Source organism: Sarcophilus harrisii, chromosome 5 (assembly GCF_902635505.1).
Source record: "Sarcophilus harrisii chromosome 5, mSarHar1.11, whole genome shotgun sequence".
Lineage (NCBI taxonomy): Eukaryota > Metazoa > Chordata > Mammalia > Dasyuromorphia > Dasyuridae > Sarcophilus > Sarcophilus harrisii.
The window spans coordinates 91,612,856-91,638,875 of record NC_045430.1 but is presented as its reverse complement, the minus strand read 5'-3'; the positions used below and the strand labels follow the sequence as shown (position 1 = coordinate 91,638,875).

The 26,020-nt window shown below is 39.8% G+C and overlaps 1 protein-coding gene across 2 annotated transcripts; it reads right to left on the bottom strand.

The window, feature by feature from the left end:
* Window positions 1-1,606: 1,606 nt before the first annotated feature.
* Window positions 1,607-24,992, bottom strand: CSRNP2 (cysteine and serine rich nuclear protein 2). Of its 2 annotated transcripts, XM_031937879.1 has the most exons (6): window positions 24,705-24,992; window positions 18,932-19,108; window positions 18,511-18,747; window positions 16,390-16,649; window positions 5,393-5,689; window positions 1,607-3,802 (listed from the first exon to the last, which is right to left on the bottom strand). In XM_031937879.1, the coding sequence occupies exons 3-6, from the start codon at window positions 18,659-18,661 to the stop codon at window positions 2,861-2,863; spliced, it is 1,650 nt and encodes a 549-aa protein (XP_031793739.1). In that variant the 5' UTR covers window positions 18,662-18,747; window positions 18,932-19,108; window positions 24,705-24,992; the 3' UTR covers window positions 1,607-2,860. The 2 variants fall into 2 exon arrangements, with proteins under 2 accessions (XP_031793739.1, XP_031793738.1); XM_031937878.1 differs by lacking the exon at window positions 18,932-19,108.
* Between the last annotated feature and the right edge of the window lie 1,028 nt (window positions 24,993-26,020).

Sequence of the window (26,020 nt, the reverse complement as noted above, 5' to 3'; positions counted from 1 at the left end):
GCACTATCCATGGGAAGGTCCGCATACAATGTACCATGAATTGAGTTTAGTTTTGTTTGTATGTATACATGTCAGTGACTTGTAAATTAAATTACTGTAAATGCATGAACCAACATGTTGAACCACAAGTAAAGATTTAATTAAACTAATGGTTACAAATTACTTAAATGTTCTAATCATTTTATATAACAGAGACTGCCATATCATAAGTTCCGTGACTGAAGGTATAAACTATAGAGCTAGACTAAAATCAAGTTTTTGTTTTTTAAATAAAATCTTTCTCAGGGCCCTGACTATAAATGTCGAAATTTCATTAAAAGTTTGTAGAACTGGGTGTGGAAAACAAATGTCAGTTGGTGAAAGGTCCCAAGAAAGAAAGAAAGGAATAAAGTGAGGCCAGTTCAGTTAGAAAGATAAGGTGCACATTAAATAAGAGGAAAGAATACTAATTGATGCTCTGATCAAATAAAGGATTTTTCCTTTGTAAAATATTGCTGCTCTTGATAGATAGTAACTCTTAATTCTAATTATATAATTCTCTACAGACAGCTTCCTTTCCCCATAGAAAAAAGTGGAATTGAATTTTGCCAGGGATGAGCATCACACATCACTCTTTTGAGCATTTGTTTAATTTTACATTTAAATATTTTCTTTAAATACAGCATTATCACAATGTAAAGATCCTAAAAGTTCTCCCTCCTCCCTTCCAAACCCCCCCCCCCCCCCCCCACCCAAATGCAAAGAACCAGACAAGCTGCTTTGGATTCACACTGAAAATACTACCTGCAACACAGTGGGAAAATTTGCAAAGAATCATTGGGGGGTTGTAAAGTCACTTTTTCAAAATAGGTGTAGACAGAACAGAGAGGAAGCCATCTGCTTTTGCAGTCAGTGACCTAGCTGCCTAGCAACCGTGAGCCACAGCTGTTCTGTTCAATTTAAGTAGCACCAGAAACAATATGGGCTGGTTGGTAGACAAGGCTCACTGTGAGCTCAGCAAGACAGAGAGTTAATTTAGTTATCAAAAGTGAAGGGCCAGTGTATATTAGGAATACAGAATTTTGTTTGTTTAGGGATTACATGAAGAATTAATTTTCCAGATTGAATATAGCATGGGTTGGGACTGCCTCTGTGATGATTGATAGAAAGCTGTTTTCTAGATCCAATGTATCTGATATCCCTCCTAAGCTGGCACTAAAAATTACAAAATGATCCTTTCTCTAGAGAAAAGAAATTTACCTGTAATCCAGTCCCTGTGAACTGATGGCACCAGGTAAACGTAGTTCAAGATTGGTTAATCTCTAGGTGCATTAGAGGAAAATGCATCAAGCAATGAAATGCAATTCAGGGAAGGAATGCCATATTTGGTTAGACAAGAAAAATTAAGAATGTAGAGAATTGCAGAAGGGGCCAAAATGAGCATAATTATGAAATAGAAGGGTTTCAGACTCAGTTAACAGCAAAGATAAGAGGTTACAGCTGAAATGCTTTGGCTAAACATTACATTTAAACCACCAGCCCCTAAAAGCAAGCAAGCAGATAAAACTCGTGTGTGTAGCACAAATGCTTCATATTTTTCTCTACTTTCTGCTCACCTTATTAGGAGAATAGGAGATAACTGAGTCCAAAGTAGTGTTTTTATTTCTTCCTCTTTAAGAAAGCAGAGGTAATTATCATTTATAAGGAAGATTCATTGATAGTCTAAGGAGGTCTTGGAGCATAAGAGACAGAAACAGCCATTTCATTCTCTGCTTCAGGATGGGACTGCATCTTAGTCTTACTCTGCAGATCTCAAAAAATACTCCACAAAATGTCTCCAACTTCAATCCTTTCAAATCTAGAACTATCTAGAGCTTTCAAACTAGTACCTGACAAATGACTTTTTAAAAAAGAGCTAAAAGCATCATCCAAGCCTAAGGGACCCGCTGGATATTTGCAATTCAGTTCCTAAGGTGGACAGCAGTGTAAAGGCCTTCCTCTCCCCTGATTCCTTATCCCAAGAAAGGCTGGTGTTATAATGTAGAAAGGGAGGAGCAGAAATTAGAATTGTAGACCTTGCTGGCCACATTCCTCATTAACAGCACCACATTCCCCAAAGAAAAAACTGCTTGCACGGCACATCCAGGACTGAGACCCCACCTACAGCTTTTTGGCCAAGGGTCTGAAAGGCTGGGGCAGTGACAGAAAAGCCCATGCTCAAGTTTCCTTCTAGGAGCTTCCATTATAGGGAATTGGTCAGAGAATGCCAACTGTTTCAAAGACTCATTAGTTAATCAGACAGGAGGGTGGCTTGTTATTATGGATCATTGAGGTTCCTACAGCAGGCCTGTTTCAGCCATTTCCCCTCTCACAACAGGGAACCACATGACATCCAAATCTGAGATGCCATCAGACTCTTGCATGAGATGTGTGTCAGCCCAACAACGGGTGAAAACTAGCTTCTATCCGGCCCCTGGCAGGAAGGGAGACTCAAGGGAAAGGGGCATTTTATCTGCCAAGCTCTTCCAAGAGCTTCTGGTCCCTTCAGAAAAGAACGGCTTGTGAGACCTTAGCCTCTTCCTTCCAATGGCCCAGAAATCTCAAGAGTTTTAAGACAGTACAGTCCCTGTGCACCAAGACCCTTCAAGGGATCAAAAGCTGGAGTTCAGTTTCCTTGTATCTGTCTTTCCTTTCTTTTAAAATATCTGTACAAACACCATTCCCCACCCCCGCCCCCCATATCCCTCCCATCCCCCATTCTCCACGGACCCCAACAAAATAACTTGGGAGCAGCAGTGGCTTCTTTCAGTTTTGTTTTAAAATAGTATTAGATAAAATAAGTGAATAAATAGATATTGGGAGAGGGACAATGTCCCTTAGGTCACACTGGCAGAGGGAGGGCCAGAGAGGAGTCCTTAGGAGGCTGACCCTGATCGCAGAGCCCGTTTGGGGCCTGTTCTACCCCACAGCCTTCCTCACTGTCTGTGCGGAAGGGAAGGTTTGGTGGGGACCAGGGGGGGTGGAAATCATCACATTCAGGCCCTTCGGGGTTACAGCTTTCTGGCAGTAAGGATTCGGAAGTGGGCATTTTCCCCACCTCTGGTTTACAGAGGGCAGCTGGGTCTGTGGGGCTACAGGCCACCAATGAGGTAGCAGGGAGAGAAAAGACACTCAAATCCTTTTCTATGGGAAATGAAGGGGGAATTTCAGATGCTTCTGAATCAGGTTCCTCCTTCATTCCCAAGACTGACCTTTGCTCCACCTGGTAATAGACCACAGGGCCACTGTTCAAATAAGAGGGTTCGCTGGCCGTGGGGGTAGCTGGGTGTTCTGAGTTCTCAGCAAAGCATAAGACTGAAGAGCCTGAGGGGAGCTGGGCTTGGATGAGGATGGGGGCAGCAAGGCCTGGGCACAGCTCCTCAGGAACCGTAAGGGGCTCTTCTAAGATACACACTCCAAGACTCTCAATGCTCGAGTCCAGGCTGGCACTGGAGCCACTGGAGCCGCTGGAGTCTTCTGCCTTGAGCCGCTCCAGCTCTTCAGCACTCTGCAGGTGCATCACAGCAGTCTCATTTTCAGCAATGAACTCCTGGAAATCCTGGGTCTCTGAGTCGTGAGTACCGGGGAGGTCGCCACTAGGGGCTGGGGAGAGTTCCTCTTCTAGGGCTGGTACGCGGCTCACCTGTCGCTTGTTTTCCAGCTCCAGTTTCATGATGGTGTGGAGGTAATGAGTCCGGACCCGGATTGGATTAAATTCAATACGCCCTGCCATGTTTCCACAACCGTCCCGGGAACAGCCACATGGAAAGGACATGCGATCCACCTTATGAACCGTACAGGGGATTAAGGAGGAAGAAAAGAAGGGACAGGGAGAAATGAGACTCAGTTCCAATAAAATACATGGGAAGGCACTGGCCAGGCAGATAAGCTCCATTCATTTCAAAAGTTATTTACTGTCAACGTTTTGGTCATGTATACTTATTGTGTATCTAATTTATATTTTAATATATTTAACATCTACTGGTCAACCTGCCATCTAGGGGAGGGGGTGGGGGGGTAAGAGGTGAAAAATTGGAACAAGAGGTTTGGCAATTGTTAATGCTGTAAAGTTACCCATGCATATATCCTGTAAATAAAAGGCTATTCAATTAAAAAAAAAAAAAGTTATTTACTTTCTAAGAGAGACTGCGGGGCAGCTCAGTACTGGAATCACCAGTACCAGACCCGGCCTCAGACATTGGCTGGGAGACCTTGGTCAAGTCATCTAATCCTGTTCGCTTCAATTTCTTCATCTGTAACATGAGGTGGGGAAAGGCAGTTCCTGAAAATCCCCACTAGGGTCACAAGAAGTCGGATGCAACTCAAGAATAAGAAGAGTCTGCAAAGACAGGTTTGTGTTAAATTTCTTTGCAGTAAAGTACAAAATGGCCACTTCAGGACAAAATAATTCTGCCTCAAAGGAGAACAACAATTGTCTCCCTCTGTCATTTGCCTAAAAAGGTAGACAGACATCAGGAGAGTGGTATTTTGGGGCATTTAAGGTGAGAGAAGAGGTGCTAAGTCCATGATTTCATTTGTATAAGTCAGGGAAGTTTTAACCTCCCAAAGTGGTTCTGTAGGGGTACTTGTACTGAGCTTTTGGGCACCAAGAGATTACGGGACTTTTCCAGCATCACTCACCCTGCCAGAATGGCTAAGAGCTAGTCCTGAAGGTCCATGACTTCTGACCCCAGAGCCAGTTTTCTCTCCACCAGGATAAGGTACCATCCTGGATAGAGCTCTGAGGTCTCTCCAGTTCTTTATGGGCATCAAATCACCTGATCCTCACCATGGCTCTGTAACTAGGTACTATAAGCACGACTTATCCCCATTTTACAGATGAAGAACCTGAAGTTTAGAAAGGTCTTTCTGGCTCTCTCAACCAGAGCACATATCATTTCTGCTCTTATTTTGGAAGAAAGAGAAGTTTTCTTTTTTGGAGGCAATCAGGGTTAACTGACTTGTCCCAGATCATAGCTAATAAGAGCTAGATTTGAACTCGGGTCCTCCTGACTTCAGGAACAGTGCTCTATCCATTGTGCCATCAAATTGTCTCAGGAAAGGGGCTGCTGTGACCCTAATCAGAGGGAAGAAAGGTGTCGGTCTTCTAGCCAAACTTTAAGCTACCCTCTTTTCAGAAGGCAACAGTACCGAGCACCCAATGTATGCTAGACATTGTAACTTCCTCATGTTATTGTCCCCTCCAATTGGTAAGCACCTAGAGACCTAGTCTTCATTCAGAGCTTGCTTTTTTTCTGGAAGCTTCATAGGAGAGAGATATCATTTTTAGGTGGATGGATCTATGCATATTCAATGGCAATCTAATTGTGTTGCAGATGCCACCCCCAATCACCACCTTTAGTCCCACACTGACCTGGCATTTGATCCCAGCTTGGCTGCAGGCACAGGCCTCTGGGTCACAGTACAGCCGGCAGTCACAGCCACACTCCTCCCGTGAAAGTCGGATGGCCCGAAGCTCTTGCTTCTCCTCAGCATCAATTCGATGGACACCAGAGGCCCGGAGCAGGGCCCGACGCCTCTTGGTGGGCAGAGGCTGCAGGAAGAAGTAGTCATCCACTTCTACATTCTCCACATCAATGTCCTCATCTGACACATCATCGAGTGTCAGGCCATCAGCCTCCACTGACTCCACCGTGCCATTCTTGGTGAGCTGCCAAAAGATGAGTAAAGTTACCTTTGTGGGTAAATCAATGGAAACACCATCATCAGGATGACCTTGGGGTCTGAGGGAAAAGCCCTGAGCAGGATAACAGCAGCAGCAGCCCAAACTATGTCACTTTAAGCTATTCATATAACCCCAGAGGATACTGGTTTTTCAAAACCCTGATTCCTCTCTTCCTTTAACTTGAAACCAAAAAGATATTAGATGGAAAAATAATAGTTGAATAAACTGTCATTATGAGTTGTCAACTTCTGGAAAGTGTGTTTAACTACACACATGCTAACACTTTAGTCTAGAAATACATCGATCTCATCAGGGAAAGAAGCAAGAATGGGGTCATTGGGAGGTTTTAGAGAGAAGATAACACTGGGAATACTCAAAAACAAACCAAACAAAAAATCTACAAAACACTCTACCTGGTATAGGAGGAGTGTGATATACATTTTGAATATGTAGTCATAGACAGCTTGGGTTTTCTGATCTAAGAATAAATGAGATCTAGAGAAATGAGAGAATCATTACCACTATCTGAGCTGTGGCAGCAAATTCTGAAAACCCATGGATGGCTCAGCATAGAAATCAAATCCAAATTATACTAAGAGGCTGGAGTCATAATGAAAATCAAGTAACTTAAGAATTTAACTTATTTCATCAGGACTGCACAGTAGTCCAGGCTAAGAACAAGTCCCTAGAAAAAGATGCTGCAAGAGAAGGGAGAGAACCATGCCAGAGGGGAAAGGGAGGAGAAGGAAGAAGAGCTCACTGTGTTATTTTTTGCAGGATCAATCTGCTTATCATACCAGTGTGACTAAGTCCATACTATGCCAATTGCTATCACTAAAGAATGTTTGGTGGTGGTGAAGACTCAAATGGTAGAGTTCCTACTAGCTACTTGGTAAGGGCAGTCTACTTTTTTCAATCCCAACCAAAACATTGTTTTCCACAAGAAGTGTTCCATTTTTTGTTTAGTCATTTCAATTGGGCCCAACTCTTTGTGGTCCCACTTGAGATTTTCTTGACAAAGATACTGGAGTAGTTTGCCCTTTCCTTCTCTAACTCATTTTATAGATAAGGGAAATCAGGGCAAACACAGTTAAGTGACATTCCTGGTGTCATACAGCTGATAAGTGCTTTGAGGCCAGATTTGAACTCAGGAAGATGGATCTGAAATGCTATCCCACGAGCCAGCCTAATTCCTCTTACTTCCAGTGTCTTCCCTCTTTATTATTTCCTATTTTATCTTGTATATAGCTTGCTTTCTATATATTTACTTTCATACCTGTCCTCTGGTTAGATTGTAAGCTCATTGAGGACAGGAATTTCTTATATCTCTAAACTTAGAAAATGTTTGTTTGTTTATTTATTTATTCATTCCTAATCATTCCAGTCACATGACCTACCACTTGCCATCATCCTTACCCTCTTATCTGATAAAGATCTAAAAAGACAAATCCCAAGAGTATGAGGTATATATATCCCAACAGGTCCATGTAGTAGCAGTCAGAAAAATAAGTTAAGAACATTATCCCAATTTTACAGATTAGGAAATAGGCTGGATAGTTAAGTGACTTGTACAGGGTCACATCACCAAATAAGGAACCAAGCCAAGACTGAGTCAGTACTCTAGCTATGATAGTTCCCTCCCTGAAGACTTTGGTTCAGTCTCACCTCTGACTGTAACCATGGGCAACTCTTGAACCCTCACTTGTGAGACAAGGGTAATCAGGAAAGCCCTTTCATGGATTGTATAAATCCAATCCAAGTGATTCTCTATTCAGTTGCTGGGATTTCCTCAATAAATCCCAGGAATTCCCCTATCCCCTCCAAGGTCAAACAGAGAATCTGGTTGGTTCTCAATAGTTCCAGGCATTTTACACTGTATATCCCCAAATACTCTGAAATACAGTGCCACTCATCTTTTTGCTAGTCCTAGAAGACACTACATTCCTCTAAGTCTGGGTATTTTGGGGCTGTCCTGCCAACCTATAGTATGCTCCCTCCTCATTTCTGCCTCCTGGCTTCATTCAATTCCCATTCATTCCCATCTTCTACTAGAAGCTTTTCCCTACTTAACTCCAATCTTCCCTTAGTTGCTTATAGTCATATTGTCTCCATTAAATTGAGGACTTGTTTTTGTGTCCCCATCGCTTAACACAGTGCTTGGCACAGTATCACCCCAATGAATTATTAGTTCAATGCTACCTCATTAATCTTTTACATTTAATGTTCTACAGATAGCACATATGTATAAAATGTCTGTCACAGTGGAGTAAAAGTACTGGAACATAAACATCTTCCCCAGGTTCACTAATGGCCTCATTGGGGCAAGTCCTGTAGCATATACAGCAAACAGCTGTAAATGAGCAGCAAAACAAACAGCAAAAAATGAGAAGTATCCTGTTCCTACTTCATTTTCCATCCCTTCTGCCAGGTCTATGTATATTTTCATATATACATGGCTTGGCCATGAGTATTTGGCAATGGGATAATGTCTGTTAGAAATGTTCTTAAGTATTTATGGATCCCTGTTATGATCGGGGGGACATTTTGGTCTGTGATCATGTAGATTCCTGAACATTTTATCACTGGTGTTCTCCAAGATACTAAAGATGTGGTAGGGGTCACTCCATGAAAGAAGAGTGAGCTTCTGTTTCCTTATATAATCTACACTGAATATTAAGTCTGAGCTAATCCTTCAGTAATTTCTGATAGAAGACATCTTGTACTGCCCCTTCCATTTTCACAAACAAATCTGCATGACTTATACTTGTTCAAGGCTTCTGTTAAAGAGGCAGCCAAGTGGGTCTGGAGTCAGCAAGTCTTCAGTTTGAATCTGGCCTCACAATCACTCAACTTCTGTCTCTTCAAGGGCCCTTAACTGTAAAAGGGGGATGACAGCCCCTACTTCTTTAGGACTGTCATGAGGACCAAATGATTTAAGTGTAAAAAATGCTGAACACAGGGGCTGGAACCTAGCAGATGTTACATAAATGCTTATCCTTCTCTACACCTCCCAAAACAACATTCAGATTCAATTCTATTGTAGAATCAGCCATTTCACAGGCTTCATCTAGTGGCAAATCACTTCCAGACACATTTGAGAAACACAAATACTTCCTGGCAAAATATTTGCTTAGGCCAAAAAGTGTTTCTATTTATCATGAGCCCAAATTATGTCCACTGATCCTTTCCTTCCTTTTTGACAAAGACATATTGATCTTTCTATAGTTGCTTTATGGTGAGGAGTCCTGTTTCATTATTCTTATTTTTTTCTGAAGCAATTAGGGTTAAGTGACTTGCCCAGGATCATGCAGCTAGGAAGTATTAAGAGATCACATTTGAACTCAGGTCCTGCTGACTTCAGGGCTGGTGCTCTATCCACTGTGCCACCTAGCTGCCCCTATTTCATTGTATTGTACAGATCTGGAATAGTATTACTGTGATTTTCATCTTCAAAAGAGTTCAAATGGTAATGGATAAGAGGCTATCCTGTTTTTTAAAATAGTTAATATTCTGTGGATTATTGAACAGGTTGATAACTACTTTTTTGTAGCTAAATAAAAATTTAAGATATAAACTCAGTCTCTATAGATTTGATGAAATCATCCTTGGAAGAACTACAACAGCTATCAGGACAAAGAGAAGATATACTCTATTCTATTTCCACACGATTTTGATTTCTTCTGCTGGTATCTATTATTTTGAAAGCTTTTTCTTCTGTATATCTTGAAGATTATTTGGTATGGCGATATCTATCAAGAATGTTTCTCACACATTTTAATGATCAATGATATATATTCAGGCAATTGTGGGCAACAGAGTGTGATAATGATCCTTTTTCAGTTCTATTAAATTTATAGATATTTTGAGGTCTGTATTTGTAGTGGAATTTGTCATATATCAGTCCATGAAAAATAGTGAGCAAGCAAGTAGTATATCTTGCTAGGTATCTGACAGGTATTAAAATTTTTCAACGTTTCTACACTTGGCTTGCATAATCCACATTGATCAAAAAGACTGGTCTTAAGGGAAAATTTTCTGTAATTTTTGATAGTGACAATTGTCAACATCAACTCCTCTATTTCTCTATCAGCAAATCTGCATGACTTGAAACAATTCTTCTTTGTGGACATGTGGATGTCACCTATAGAGGGCTTTGGATTTCATTCCTAAATCTAAGCTGTTTTATATAAGCTCCCATCAGAGGAAAAATATTTCCAACTATATTTGAAAAATACAATAGTGGGTGCTAATGTCAACCTTCAGTATTGTTCAGTGAAATGATTTCTATTTTCCAAAAGTATTTCTGAAAGTTTTTCAAGCTCATGATCATGTATGTCAAGACATGATGATGTACATGTAACATGTATATGTCTATCAATTTTTCTCCCTTTTGGAAAGAAAATATTAATCTTTCCATAGTTGCCCTAGGATTATAAGTTCTGTGCTTCCTTAACTGCATCAATTTTGCAAGCATTCCTCCCCCCCCCCCCCTTCCAAATCTCTGATGGCCATTTTATAATTCTAGAAGCATACACTGATTTAACTGCTTTAAAATTGTTTTTTCCCCAATGAAATTTAATTTCAGGACTCCAATTAGTCTCTAGGTATACATTGCCACAGCTTTCTTTCCTAAGAGCTTTATGTTTGATGCATCTTACCTGGAAGAGACCTAAGTGCTTGCAACTGTCTTTTATCTACTGGTTCAATTTTACCTCCAGATTTGAAAGTCAGAGCCTTCTGTTCTTTGAGATGGGGATGATACATGATTGGTATACAATAAGAATTTCATGCTTGTTGAGTTCAAATGACATACTGATCTCATCAGTTATCAAAGATTCTATGAAATGAAGGAGTGTTTAATGTGTTGTTTCTTTTTTTGAGAGTCACATAATTTGACATTGCTTAAGTACATCAAGTGATTAAAAAGATATTTTGGTAATACACCCTCTTTACCTTGGAAGCCATACTTAGTTCTATTTAGGAGAGATAATGATGGGTTTAAGGCTAAGCATTACCATAAGAGGCTTAAATTATCTCCCTAAAAGATGCCATGTTTTATACAAAGAACAGTTTTCCATTTCCAAGCAAATACTCTAGCATTCTTAATCTACCTGGGTCCATTTTGTACATCTGAGTCTTGCCTCCAGAAAATCTCCCCGAGAAACCTCTCTCCCAGAGAGAACCATCTTATTATTATATTATATTTAAAGAAGAAAAAACACCACATTTTGGCTCTGAGAAGAATACACTTTTGAGTAAAAAATGCAGCATAAATATTCTGATACTTTTAACCACCTCCTTAAAGTTCACAAGATAAAAAGAGGAAACAATGGAAGAATATAAGTAAGACATGCTAGCTAAGTTTATGTATTTAATGGGCTGTGTTATAATAGCTTTGAAGGCCTGACAAGAACAATGAATGGCAAATCAGGTTCTGATTGGGTTAAGAGCACCCAAGTGAGATGCAACTGCTCCTATATTAAGGAAATGGAGAGGACATCCTAAGGTTGTAGTGCAGGCTCATCCTACTAACTCAAAACAGACAATGAACTACTTCAGATAGCAGAATAAGTGAAATTCATTCATGTTTTAGTGCCACAAGGTGACAAGATATATCAGAACAGATCAGAAATACAAATATTCAATCTGTTTAAAAAAATGCTTCAGAGAATATTTACTCTGAACCAAGAACATACATGAAACAGACTGAAGGCAGGAACATTTTCACCAAATACCATAAACAAAACTGGAAACAGACCTCACCAATAATAGGCAAGAGTCAGTTTAACCTTAGCTTCAAGTCACACAACAATCTGTGGCAGATCAGTACAGGGCAATCATAAAATATAATTCCATTTCTAAGTTGAGATAAAGTCAAAGAGATATTAATATTTGAAGAGACAAAAGGTTTCTGAACCTGACCATTGACGATCTTTGCATAATGCAAACTCCTGTACATTACATCTAATAACAAAAAAAAGATAAAACACTGATATTTCTAATTATTTTGAAAGTGAGACGGATTTACTTAAGACTAGATTTTTTAAAGTTCATTTTTACTTTTAAGTCAAGAATCCAAACAGCTGACTGATTACAACAAACTAATTACAATATGGTGCTATCTGTTATAACCATCATAAATGAATTCATTCTTCCACACTATTTGAGAGAAATAATAACATTTCAGTTTAATGAATACCAAGTAAAACCAGCAAAACAATATATACAATGACTACAACAACAAAGCCAAAACCAAATGCTATATAATGACTAATCTTGGCTCGTAAGAAGAAATGAAACTAATCTCTTCACTTTTTTTCCCCCAAAAGGTGGGAAACTAGGAATATGTAATTTTTTAAAAGTTAGTTGTACTGAATTCCTCCCCTCCCCTTCCTCTCTTTAAAAATTCTGTATTATGAGGGATGATTCCATAAAAGTGGATAAGGAATAGGACACAGACACAGACATAAACACACACACCCTGACAAAATAAAAAAAATAAAAAAAAAAATAAAAAAAAAGATTTGTACACAGCAGTCCATATGGTTGAAAGTGTGGTGGTTATTAGAAACACAGAAGAAAAGGTACAATCATCCAGGAATATTCCTGAAGAATGACATCAAATCCCATCATATGTAGCTTGTGAGAACTACTGAAGAGCTGTAGAAAAGCTTTGGATATTATATCAGTAACTAGTCAATTATGCATAGTACAAAACATAAGTAAAAGCAACAATAACAAAAAAATAGAAAGAAATTGAGAAGAATGCTTATCAGAAATTCTGGATTCCCTTCATCAGTACCAAAAAGCAAAAGTCAAAAAGGTAAGGTGACACAAGGAAGTCAAAATCACACAAAAAACCAAAAAAACCCAATTTAACATCAATCAAAAACTCTACTACAGAATCTTGAGAAATAAAAGAAATTAGAAATGAAAGAGAACCTTCCTATGGGAGGAGAATTTATGATTCTCTATATGACTGAAAGAAGTTCAACACAAATAGATCAAACGAGAAACAGCAAACTTACGTACCATTAACATCTTGAACAAGAGAACTATTTCAGATGACAAACGGTGGCTTCTCTATTAAACTCCCAAGTTTAACCAACTGTCATTGGTCAGGGACCAATGAAGATCCATAATTAGCTACTCAAGTCAGAGGGGCTCATGAATTACTACCAGAGTCCCTCACCAGCTTCCTCCTTGCAGATATAACCCACCTTTCTTAACAGAAGGAATCACTATCTCTTAGGAAAGATGAGAACACCAGCCATGTTCCAAAATATAGGTCAATTATTTATGTCCTTGCTACAAAGCATCCATAGCCTATAACACACACAAAACATCTATAAAAACAAGAAAACAACATTATCAGCTAAGAAACAAAAAAGTTGCTTTGGTGTAAAGAATTTATATATTCATTTTAGAAATTATTAGGTTAATTTCTCTGAAAGTACTTCAATGTTTATGCTGCCTTTATTGATTGAGTCAAAGTCTTTGACTCAATTCTGCACTCATGGCATGTTAAAGTACTTGTTAACCACATGGAAAATTGTCCTTTTTTTGAAGCATGTTACCAACACAATTCTGTTAAGAAAAATTGATACAAAACCAATGCATTTCTTTCTTCTTCTTGTTTTTTTGGTGAGAAAATTGGGGTTAAGTGACTTGCCTAGGGTTACACAACTAGGAAGTGTTAAGTGTCTGAGACCAGATATGAATTCAGGTCCTCCTGACTTCAAGGCTGGTGTTCTATCCACTGAGCCACCTAGCTGCCCCCACCAATGCATTTTTCAAGGAGTTTAAATTGTCTGTTTATAGTTGGTTCTGCTTAACCTTAAATCCATTATCAATTATCTTTCTTAGTTAGAACTAAGTCTGACTTACATATTAAAAGCAAATCAAATCAAAATGTCTTATAAAATCACTGTGTACATTAATCAATCTAAATGACTCTCCTGAGAAACAAATCAGAGAGAGAGAAAAGGCATTTATTAAGCACTTGCTATGTGTCAAGTACATTAATTGGTTTCTTTATTTTGTGAATCTTTCTCCTACAAAATCCAAGTGTCATGTGGACTCAATAAGCATATATTCTTATTGTATGTTTAGCAAAGTTAAAGACTAAGACTTTAGTTGAATCTGGAGGTTTCATTAAACCAGTGGATGAAAAGTAACATCAATAAATGATTTGGGTATTTGGCAAGATATATTGTGAACATAAACCTATCAAAGAGAAGGCTGTGGTTGACTATGTCAAGAAATTTAATGGCATCCTGAAATCAAAAACTTAACTGGAAAAATACATGTCAAACACCACCAATGCAATGTTGGTCTTAATGTACTTTTAGAGCAATGAAATGGACCATAAGAGATTGGAAAAAGAGCCTTACAAAAACCTGATCTATTTAATATTAACAAAACACAGGACCCATTATCTTAAAGCAGTTGTAGAAAGATTTACCACTGAGTTTCCAGAAATTGGAGGAAAACAAGTGGTGTGCCTTCTTAAAGCACATGATAAATAGACTCAAAATCCTACAGCTTTTGATGAAGCAGACATCACTTCACCAAGGCAGTCAGAAGTGATAACTATAGGCCATTAGAGTTGTCAAATGTAATCTCAAGATGGAGCATATGAAATGGCAAAGATTTCAGAAACGGAAGCAAAAGGTTCCCTAGTGGGCAGTTTTTATGTGAACTCAGAACACATATGAGTCATACAATCCTGTGCATATGTAGAAATTTATGATGGCAGAAAAGGAATAGGACACTGACACCAGGAATTGGATAACCCATCCTTAAGGAACTTGAACTTGGATTCAATGTGTGGCCTGATGATTAGACTCATATGTGTCAATGGCTCACTCACTTTCATGGACTGACTCATGGCAAAAACCCATCCTACAAATATAAACTCAAAGCATCCTGTAGAACTCCAACAATAAAATGTCCAGGAATCAGAGAATGATCTCAGATCAAAGTGTTCCTCTGAATTACTCCCACATTAACAGGGATTTATAAAAGCTTAAAAACAATTATAACATGGCAGAGGAGAAAAGTATCTATCTCTGTTATTTCCTGTGTGCTACTAGAGTTGTTTCAAAGATGCTTTAATGAACCTAAGGAGGACGAGTTTAACATTTTTATTCCACGACTGAAAGCAGTTATTTTATCCATATAAACAAGTGCCTACAGATATTAAGTATAAAAAACTATTAATAGGATAATGACTTGTCTGAAGACCGTTTCTGACTGAATCTTATCAAAAAAGAAAAGATGAGTAAGATAACAAATAATGACTGACTTGGGAATTAAAAGACCTGGACTTCCAAACCTCCAGCTTTGCCTAGTCTTAGGATAAGTCAGTTTCCCTTTGCAGATATGGCATTGCTCATAAAATAAAAACAATACTTCTTCTGCCAGTCTCACAAGGATGTTTTGAGGATCAAATGAGACAATAGATACAAAGTATTCTGTCATATGAAATTATTATTACTGAAATCAAAGGAAAGAAAATCCCTCAAAAAGGAGCAAATTGGAAACAAAAGATGAGAGTTTCTCTTCTGACACAGAAATCTTTATTGAATTCAGCATTAGTTGCTTTTGGCTCAATTTCCTGCAAACAAGCAGAACTCTCAAAACAAGTCTTGGTTTACCTGATTTTGCCCTGGGGGCTTCTACAGGGGCCAGGGTGTCCCTTAGGGTCAGGATGGAATCCCTCTGGCAGGGCATCCCTCTGCCAGATTCAGGAGCCAGGACATTTCTTCTAGGGGAGAGAGGGGAGGAAGCCCATAAACTTGGAATAGCAAATGGATCAGTGTCTATTTGCCAAGTTGTGGTTATGGGGCCAATGATGGAGTTCTTGAACATCTAGAAGCAAGGGAATACTACAAAATGTCGTGCCCATTAGAATAGGGCAAAGCAGACTGCAGACTCATAGTTCTCAAACAGAACTGGAAATAAGGTAAGACTTACATACAATTGCAATCTCTGACTGAAATTCCTCTAGTCCCACCACACTTCTGTTTTCTACTCACTGAGTTTCTGAATATGATTAAGTCATGTGGATTCAAAACAAACTGGACTATCTAGAGCAGTGTTTCTCAAATTAGGGACTATGGAAGATAGAAATCCCAAAGATATGATTCTGTACTTGGAACTGCAAAGCCCCAAATGGTTTGGTATCGGCAGCAAATATTTGAACATAGGAATTGAGTGAAATGGCCTGCCATGGCCCTCCTCCTTCCTAATCTTTAAGGTTCTTCTGTTGTGAAAGGATGACTATGGTCTTATCAATAGTTATCTGAGTGTTAAATTTGGTAATAGTATAATGAAACATGAGTAGCCAAACAAGGGGTCATTTCCTAGGTGGGAGATGGATGAAAAGAAAAAAAACCACATAGTTTTATGAGCCTATAGACAATAATTTGAAAATAAATGTAAACAGTGATAGAACTGTCACTCCATGAAGCCCGATGCTTGGTCACATATTAAGCAAACTGAAAAGCACAGGCAAAGTTGGAGCCCCTTTTAGGAAGGTAAGGTACCTATTTGCAAAGCTCCTCACTGTATTAGTGTTATGTTATAGAGGGGAAAAACCCAAGGACCCAAATGTCCTTCCCCCTTCTCCAAGGCACTGACCAGCTCAAGTTATGTCCCCTGCATCCCTTCCCTCTGAGCACCTTCATTTTCTTGGCATGCAGCTTCTCCTCTTTCAGATGCTCACGGAGGATCTCCCGGTGGTTGACCTCCTGTTCCTGAGCAAACTCACAGAGCGTGTAGCTTCTCACAGAATTGTGGCGCTGGGCCATGCCCAAGGAACTCCCACCTTGGCTGGGCACACTGGTGAAGCCCTGGCGCCTGGCAAAATAGTACACTGTCACCTGATCAAAGCGTACATTCTTCCTCCGGAGTTGTTTCTGCCGCTTCAAGATAGATGTGGCTGAAGGCAAATGAGAGAGCAGAGTGTGTCATCAAATAAAGGATGTTGTTAATTTAGTTTCTACCCTTTCATTAGTAGTTTCCCCCTCATCTCCTGGGGTACCTTTTAAAGGTGAACACTCATCCACTAACCCTCTCAATTCTTCTTTCTCCATTCTCATACTTGAAAGATTAAATGTTCAAAGAATGTAAATGGTGAGTTTAAAAACAGGATGTACGTTGTTAAGAGTGACTTAAAACCCTTCACTTTCTAATAGTTATATAAAAGCAACTTTGAGGTAATATTTCATTTCCATCAAATTTTTGCAAACAAAAAAAGGATAGAAGAAGATGATAGAAAAATAGTACACATTACACTTGATATAACAAGAGGAACAATTTTTTGGGAGAGCAATCTAGTAATTCTGGCAAGCTGTTTCATCTAAAATCTTAATATTAGGATTATATCCTTTGAATGCTATTAAAAAGGAAAAAACAATCTTTTTTAGGTCTTTTGACTAAGATTAAGTTATTAAAAAGAAAAAAAAATCCATGCAAAACAATTTATATCTTTGTAATTAAAAAATACAATAAATATATCTAATGATTAGTAAAGGCTAAATAAATTGCATTGTTGTTTGATCATTTCAATCTTGTCCCATCTTCATGACCCCATTTGGGGTTTTCTTGGCAAAGCTACTGGAGTGTTGTGTCATTTCCTTCTCCAGCTCATTTTACAGATGTGGAACCGAGGCAAGCAGGGTTAAGTAACTTGCTCAGGGTCACACAGCTAGTTAAGTGTCTGAGGCCAGATTTGAACTTAGCTCTTCCTACTTCCAGGCTCGGCGTTCTATCCATCGCTTCCCCTAGCTGCCCCAAATAAATTGTGATTTATCAATATAATAAAACATTCTATCAAAAAATGGTAAATATAAACAATTTTAAAAATATATATTAAAAACTGAAGCAACAGCACTTTTTAAGTACACACAAAGAGTTGTAAAGGAATTGCAAAATAAATAAGTTGTTTTAATTTTCTTAAACTATATATTTTTTTCATCAAAATATAACTTTTGTGAAGATTCTATTCCAATGCCTTATTTGTGGCAAAGGTTTTCAAAGACTATTCCAAAAGAATTCAAGTTCTGTAAAATCCTTTAACAAGCTAAACAATCTTCAGGTATGGCTCTGTAACATTCTGTATGTCTTATCCTAGCTAAGTTTAGAGAGTTTCATCATTAGAAGATTAACCTAAGTAGAAAAGAGAATGTGCTACTTGTGTCAGTGGAGGGAAAAAACTGTATTGACAAAAGATCTCTAAAGTATCAAATCATTTTATTTGGGATATTATACTATTTACTATTTTTTGAATCTGTTACTGAATTCATTTTTTTCCCCAAGTGAGGCCTAAATAATAAACAAGGACTTTGTATTTCTACAAGTTATTCACATGTAACTCATATCTTGGTACAGTTGCAGATTCCCAAAATACTTTGTGAATCTTGGAATTTCACATATTATATGGTATGAGTAAAATGAACAGAAGTAAAGTTACCCTGAGCTTAGAAATCTGAGCAATTGAATAGTCCTAAGAAAGTTTGTGACAAAAAAAAGTAGGAAGAACTGAAAAGGATTCTCTCTCTCATCAAATTAGTTTGCATTAATTCTTTGTATGCATTGTATATTGCCCTTCATTGGAATGTCAGTTCCTAAAAGGCAAAAACTATTTCATTTTTGTATCCTCAGAACTGAACGTAGTATCTTTTTATACAGAACTGTATACTTGTGGAATTGAACTGAAGCTAAGCAGACACAACTTTCCCAAGGCCCTGGTTCTAGAATTTGAGGAGAAGTTAGGTATAAAGAAGGGACAGCTCACTCACGTGTGAAGCCAGCAGTGCTAGGAGGGTTAAGGCTGTCACAGCTGTCAGCACTGTCACTGCTAGAGATTTCATCATCTGAGTTAGAAATGGAAGAGCCCACATCCACATCTTCAAATTTCCTCTTGAGACTCGAGCTCGTGAATGCATCCATTGGTCTTGAAGGGACTTCCTTAGGGAGCCCACTATAAAGGCCCTAAAGCCCCCATTCACCACCAGCTAGACAGGTTCATGAGGATTCTGCTTGGAAAGAAAATAGGGAGAGAGACAGATATTAACATGATCCCTATTATGAAACCTACAGCCAGGTTCTTTTCCCTTCCCCAAAATGATAAAAGCTTAAAGCTCCTAAATGAACAGGGTTAGAGTTTGTTCTAAACCAGTCTAAGATGGCTCCATTTATTATCAAAAACCCTTCAACTACCTTTTCTTTCCATCACATATGGGGCAAAAAGTCATCTACTTTCTCTATATGATTGGAATCTAGTCGTCAAAGATCAGGATGTTTCCTTGTTATTCCTCTGCAAAGTCCCACACTATTTCCTGATTTTATGTTTTCCTCAGCCTCCAGAGTCTCATATATTTTGTCTTATGGAAAATACTGGAAAAGGAACAGAGACACAGAACAGTTTGACAATTTTGTCCTAATCACATCAATAGGGCAGATTCTTATAAACAGCATCCAAGGAAGAATGTCTGAATCAATCACCTCCACAGTAGAAATCTTTTAACTAGAATCCTAGCCCCAGAGTTCCTAGTGAAGGGCAGGCCCTGATCAGCTATTATTCCGAGGATTTGGGGGGGTCCAGAATTCAAGCCATAGTCCTCTGGAAATGACAGAAGTGGCTTCTAGATAAATACAAAATGTAGGATCTCTGCTCCTTGGCATTTAGAGTTAAAAATTTTGTCAGTTTAAATGTTTTCAAGTCAGATACCCCACCCACCCTTTCTGGGTCAGCACTACATGTGATAGTAGAAGAGAAAGCCAGAAATAGACTTGGTCTAGCCCTCATTTGTCCCTGAATATTTCCCAGTGGACTTTTTAGACTCTCGATTCTCTAGGATGCTACTAGCTATGAATGGTCTTTCCTTGGTCTGGTCAGAGTATTTTTCCTATGAGGATCAAGATGAACAGTGTCTAGATAATGAAGAAAGGAATGAGATTAGTGGCTGTTTTACATCTTCTCTATGCAGATAACTATAGTTCAGTCCCGTCCAACTCTTCATGACCCCATTTGGGGTTTTCTTGGCAAAGATACTGGTTGGCCCTTTCCTTTTCCAGCTCATTTTACAGATGAGGAAAACTGAGGCAAACAGAGTCACCCAGGGTCACACAGCTAGTGAGTGTCTGAGGGTGGATTTGAACTCACAAAGATGAGTTTCCCTGACTTCAGTCTGAGTACTCTATCCCCGTGCCACCTAGCAGCCCATGAAAATCACTTCCAGAGCTACATAACCAGTCGTAGTCCTTCTCCTGAGTTATAGTCCTGTGTCAACAGCAGTCTTTTGGGACATATCAAACCAGACACAGGCATGTCCAAAACACAATCAGATCCCCTTTTCCCCAATGCATCCTTTTCACAAACTCTCCTATTTCTGCATTAATTTCTGTATTTGTTTCCTTCTTTCCCCAAGTCTCTACTCTCAGAGCCACCACCTTAATTCAGTACCTTATTACCCTCTTGCCTAGGCTACTACTACATAGCTGCCTCCCTTCATTTATTCTCAACTCCAATTCTTCCTCCCTAAAGTAATTTTCTTAGAGCACAGGTCTGACCACATCACTCCCTACTAAAGAAACTTCAGGGCTTCTCCACTGATTGTAGTATGTAGAAAGCACTTCTCCACCTTTTCCTCCCCTCAAGTTGCCCTTTATACACAACACTGTCCAATCAAACTGCTCTTGGTCCTTCTCCTCACTCAATCTGCCAACTCAGAGGGTGATGCAGGCCAGCCCTCATCTCTTCCATCTCCTTCAAGACTCAAGTGGCTCCCATACTATGAGGCTTTTCCTGATCTACAGCCCCAACAGGCTCTTCCCTCACAGGCTGTAAGCTTTTTGAGGGCAAGAACTGCTTTGACTTATATCTGCAAGTATCTAAGAGTAGGGGCTTGATAAAATCTAGTTGATTATGACAGTTATCTGTGCATCAAACTAAACCTCAGCCTCTGAAACACAGAAAGAACCAGCATCAAAAAGAAACACAACACAAAAAGGTGAAACAATTTTGTTGGGAGCTGATTATCTCATAAGCACACTGGAACATGACAGAAGAGTTTAGCTGCATCAACACCTCTGGAGACAAATAATTTTCTTCTTCCATCCTTGGATCCCAATTTCCTGGGATAAGGGAGTTTGTTTCACAGAGCATCAGTCATAGAGCCTAGGAACAGGTACTTTTCCTTTGACTCAGTAATGCCCAAATTGCCCAGACTATGATCTCACTAGTTGCTAATTATGCATCAGGAATAATAACACTGTCCAGAAAGACTGGGTTGCACGGTTGCAGAGCAGCTATCCAGCACATCCTGTGGAGGTTAGGGATTCCTGTTGAGGGGCTATCATCAAACACCAAAGCTCAAATACTTGTTTTTGATGGCCCTGCTCACACTAAGGAAAAGAATAAATTCTGTGCTTAGTTCCTCTCATCTGCCTGCATGCTTTTTTTCTATACAGAGAGGGACTACATTAAATACCCAGCCAGCTTTGTGTGATTCTATATTGGAAGGTTTCAAAGAGCACTTACTTATGGTTTGATCAGGCCTCATCAAAATTCCAAGTGCTATCTTGTGAGGATTCAAGCCACAAATAGATGTATATATCATGCAGGAACCCATTGCTACCATGCATGTTAGGTATACACAAAAAAAAAAAAAAAATTGCACATGCCTAAAGAAATTAGACTAGGAGGGGAAAAATTAGGCTCCAAATAAGTAGTTTTAATTAAAATAAAAGCATAGTCCTTAGTCCTATTAACACTGTTCTTCAGATATCAGATGTCATCAGACCTACCAATGCTAAGACAGTGGAAAGAATAAATGAGTTCAGGAAAATTTCAGTTACTGAAAGACAGAATGAAGACAGATTTCTGTCAAACCTTCATGCTGCCATTTGTGATCTGTATGATCTTGGGCGATCCATTTAACCTAAATAGGGGCTTCATTTCATCAAGATATAAGACTCTCAAGGTCTTGTTAGGTCTAAATCTGAGATCTATGTTAGCTCTGATTTTACCTTAAGCATCTTTATCCATTCTTATCACCAACAATATACGCAAAATCTCACATTCAAAGTGTGCATGAAGATATGAGGATAAGAAGACTAATTATATTTTCTTTCCTACTACATTTCAATAAATACCTTGTCTGCTACAACAAAAAACCAAATTAAATGGAAACCCCCCTTTCTCAGATACAGTTTAAACACAAGCCTCAGGCTTTACTCTCAGCAAGTTCTGCTGGGTGTTAAAAGTAGGTGAATGGTCTTTCCCTATATTTGGTACAGCCTCAAAAAGAGCTTATAGTCTACTTCTGAATTCTACACAATCCCCAATAACCTTCCAGTGTCTTAGTCCACACTTTCTTGTGGTTCTCATCTCGAGGTAACTTTTTATCTAGACTGGGAACAGTGGCTAGCGTTGGGAAAAAGTTCCTTTCTTCCCCTTGCCAGTATTTCTTCCTTTCTGTTACATACTTCTGGAATAAGGTTTTCTGAGCCAATGGCGGAGAAACTTTGTAGAGGTGCAATAACATTTTACCTTGAAAATGTCCTGAGAATGAAATAATATGCAAATTAAATGTTGGTACATTTTAATTATTTCATATACTTAAGGTAAAATTCTATAAGCTGCTGCTCTAAATTCTTTTACCTTACATTGACTATTGACTAACCTTAAAGACTTACTTGTCTTAGATCAAAATCAATTGCAGCCTTAATTTTCAACTCATTTAATCTATCACTTTTCACTAAATCTTCCCAATCCAAATACCCCAGAGTTGACAACACTTCTACAACAACTTGAAAATGACTGTTCTTTGCAATATTTGGCAAAGAAAGGGTCTCAATTGGCCTTTTACCTCAGCAAATTCACCTTTCAAACCTTATGTAGAAATCCATCTCCGTAGTCTCCCTTCAGCATGCTTTCTTCAGACATACACATACTAATTCAATTACACAAATAAATCAGTGCACTAGTTACAAATAAATTTCAATTCCAAAACCAGGAATATGACCTATTAGTCTGTTAAAATATCAAAATGACTAAATCCTAAAACAAATAATGATCATGGAGAAAACATTGAAACTCTTCATAGGAACTTTTAAATATCAGACTAAAGGGTAACTAGCATAAAGGCTGTCATTTTATGTTGCATTTAAAGGTCCTTTTATTACTAATATTCCCACCAGTCTATAGTTATCAAAGTTCTATGAAGTAGCACATTTGAAAGTTAGGATAAATAAAAAGAGGATTTCATTATGCCTAAATTTTAATAAAGATTCAACATACAGAAAGGGCTCTACTTTTCCAGGCTTCTGAAGCTTACTCCTACCACCAAGCATATCATGAGGATTTGTGAAGGAAATTTGTGGGTTTTTTTTTTTTTTTTGAGATAACAAATGTATTATTTACAGGTGACATGTGAATCTCTTTTAAAAAATTAAAATAATCAGAAAAATTAAGCGTTTGACCTATTTCTGTGCTACAAAGTCCACAAGAATTTTCTTCTTGTTAAGAATGTTAAAGTAAAGTAGTTAATTGTAGCTTCAAGTCTCTGGATGGTGATGAGCTTTCAATTAAAGTTTATGGAACCAGAAAAGCATTGAGTAAGCCCTTCTTCCAGCTACAATTAGAGGCAGGATGGACTCTCTTCAACCACTGAGATGATCTTGAAGACTGCTTCTATCTCTGGTTCAATGATATTCAGAAATTCGGACTCGGAAGAATCTTAAGTCACTGACAACTGGGAAGAGCCATCTAGTCGTTTAATTTTTACAGAGACAGAAACTGAGGTCCAGAGAGCATAAGGGACTTGTCCAACAAAGGTCACAAATGTATCTAAGCTGGACAACTAGCTGCTTTCTACGACTGAGGGGAAGGCCCCAAATAATGAGGTCATTCTCGACCAGATCTGTTCTTACACACCTAGGACTCATAAAGTATGCCTAAACCCTTTCTTTTCCCTTTGCCTAAACTGGGCATTTAAATGTGAATCATCTACTCATTCCTTCTCATTTTCCAAAATGAAATCCTTTTGCAGATAGGGCCTCTTTCACTTCATCCACCCTTAAGATCAAAATGGGAACTAATGTCCCTATCTTAGAAACCCTTAGCCTTCGGAGCATAGCTAGGCTCTTTGTGAGAAAGTTAAGACTGGGGCAGAAACCATTAAACCCTGAAGGCCAACGCTTGATCATGGCCCACAGCAAGAGTTTAGTCCCGAGGCCTTGCAAGAACAGCAGCTAAGAAAGGGCATAGAAATCACAGTCAACTGTGGATTGAACTTGACCTAACAATTAAAGGACAAAGGCTTTCCATGAGGATAACTTCAACAGCTCCTTTATGAAATAGGTAGTCTTACAAGTTATTAAAAAAAAAGTATGTGTGAAGGAAACGAGACCTCAGTGGGCACAAATGGAATAATGAGAAACTTGGGGGAAGTGGGAAACGGGGTAAAGATTATGTTTTTTAAAAAGGTCACGTGATGCTACCTAAAGCTTAGGAAAATGAATATTACAACTTTATCTGGAAGCATATTTCTGTATATTCCTGGACAACCTAAGGCTCCTGGGTTTAGCGCAGCGCCCGGGAAGAAGGCATTTTACTAAATAAATGGACTGACTGATGGACACTGGCCTCACTGAGCCATTTCCATGACCCCTTCACCTTCCTGTTCATTCTAACCCCCAGCCCCCCTCCCCCACCGCGCTCCCCACTGGCCAGCCTGTCTCCCCACTCTGCTCCCTGGACTGGGCCCCTCGCTCCCAACCCACTCTCCTTCCTCTGGCCGGGTGATGCCCGTCTCACGTCCGGGGCTCGTGTCTTCCCCGTCCGCAGGACACTCGGAGAGCCCCGCGGACCCCTACCTGCCCTCCCACCACACCCACTCTCGCCGCCGACCCCGCCCCCTCCCCGGCTCCCGCTCTCGCGTCCAGCGGCCGCTCGCCCGCTCCTCCCCGCAGCCCTCAGGCCCATTACCGGCCCGACCCCGACGCCGCCGGCGCCGCCTCCGCTTCTCGCGAAGGTCTCTGCCGCCCCCGCTGCCGCCGCCGCCCAGGCCCAGGGTAGGGAGGGAGGGAGGGAAGGGGAAGCGAGCCCCGGGAGCCGTGGCCACGGGTCCAGGAGCTCTGAGGGCGGCGGGGGAAGGAAGGGAGGGAGGGAGGGAGGGCCGGCCGGCGGCGGGGAGCGGGCGGCTCCTGCTCCCTCGGCTGCGAGCACCCAGAACCGCCCCGGCTCCGACTAACAATAGGCTGCGGCCGCTGCGCCCCCGCTCTTATAGGCGCCGGCACGTCCTGCCGAGCCCCGGGGCAGGCTGGGAGATGCAGTCTGCTTCGAGGCTCCTAAGGACTGGAATGCTGGGAGTTGGAGTCTGCACAAGGTGCAGACTAATCGTGAAATATGGAGTTTCGGAAATTGCTTCTAAAACGCAAGGGATTCTGGGAAAAGGAGTTTGCTGTGGCTGCAGGCTTTTCAGGAGAGGCAGGCGCAGTCCTTAGAGTCGGAACTAGTCACAAAGAACCCAACCTATACTCGAAGTAGGGAGCTCGTCTGCCTCTTAAATGGTCTCCAGGATCCACTAGAACTTCAGTAATGGAGGCGCTCATTAAGATAGATGTAGTTGTCCACTTTATCATTCCCGCCTACTGCTTCCAGAGGCAAGAAGAAACCTCTACCACATCTCGAATTTGAGGAAATCTGCTTTGCTTCTCTCTCCACCCACCAAAGTATTCTGTCCTCCAGATTTAAAATATCATAGCTTCAAGTTCCGTCAGCAGCTCCCTTCTAAAATGACATCCTCGTCTCAGCTGGAGTCCTACCTTCTGGTAAGCAGTACCGTAGGACAATTACCTTCCAGACTGCCTACACCTCTGATAAAGCTGAAGAGAATATTGGCGTTTAGGCTGCTAAACGCGTTGCAGAATCCTAATAACCAACAACTCCCGGGTTTTCCACGTTATTTGCTTTCTATCACTTCCCATACAGTACAAAAATTCAGCTGCAGCAATTGCCAGCTTTATATTTAACCTTATTCTAATGGGCCCATCTAATCCATCTAATCTATCAGCTATACTTATGAGCTCCAAGTCTTCCCTCTATCTGATAATACTCTAATCCAAATCACGGATTACCCAGTGAATTAAGTTATATTTTCATCCAGTCCCTATCTCAAGATCCTGTTGATCCACAAGGATACTGTGAAGCTTATACAAATGCCTTACTTTAAAAATAATTCACTTTAAAAGGCTGTTTATCACTATATCCTTAATGGGCCTAAGATTCATTCTGACAATCCC

What these genes read in the sequence shown, in the direction of transcription:
- CSRNP2 (XM_031937879.1), bottom strand. Translation starts at nt 18,661, where the DNA reads ATGGATGCATTCACGAGCTCGAGTCTCAAGAGGAAATTTGAAGATGTG. An exon ending in TAGCACTGCTGGCTTCACAC is followed by an intron (nt 16,650 to 18,510) that starts GTGAGTGAGCTG and finishes ATTTGCCTTCAG; the next exon opens with CCACATCTATCTTGAAGCGG. An exon ending in AAGCTGGGATCAAATGCCAG is followed by an intron (nt 3,803 to 5,392) that starts GTCAGTGTGGGA and finishes ACGGTTCATAAG; the next exon opens with GTGGATCGCATGTCCTTTCC.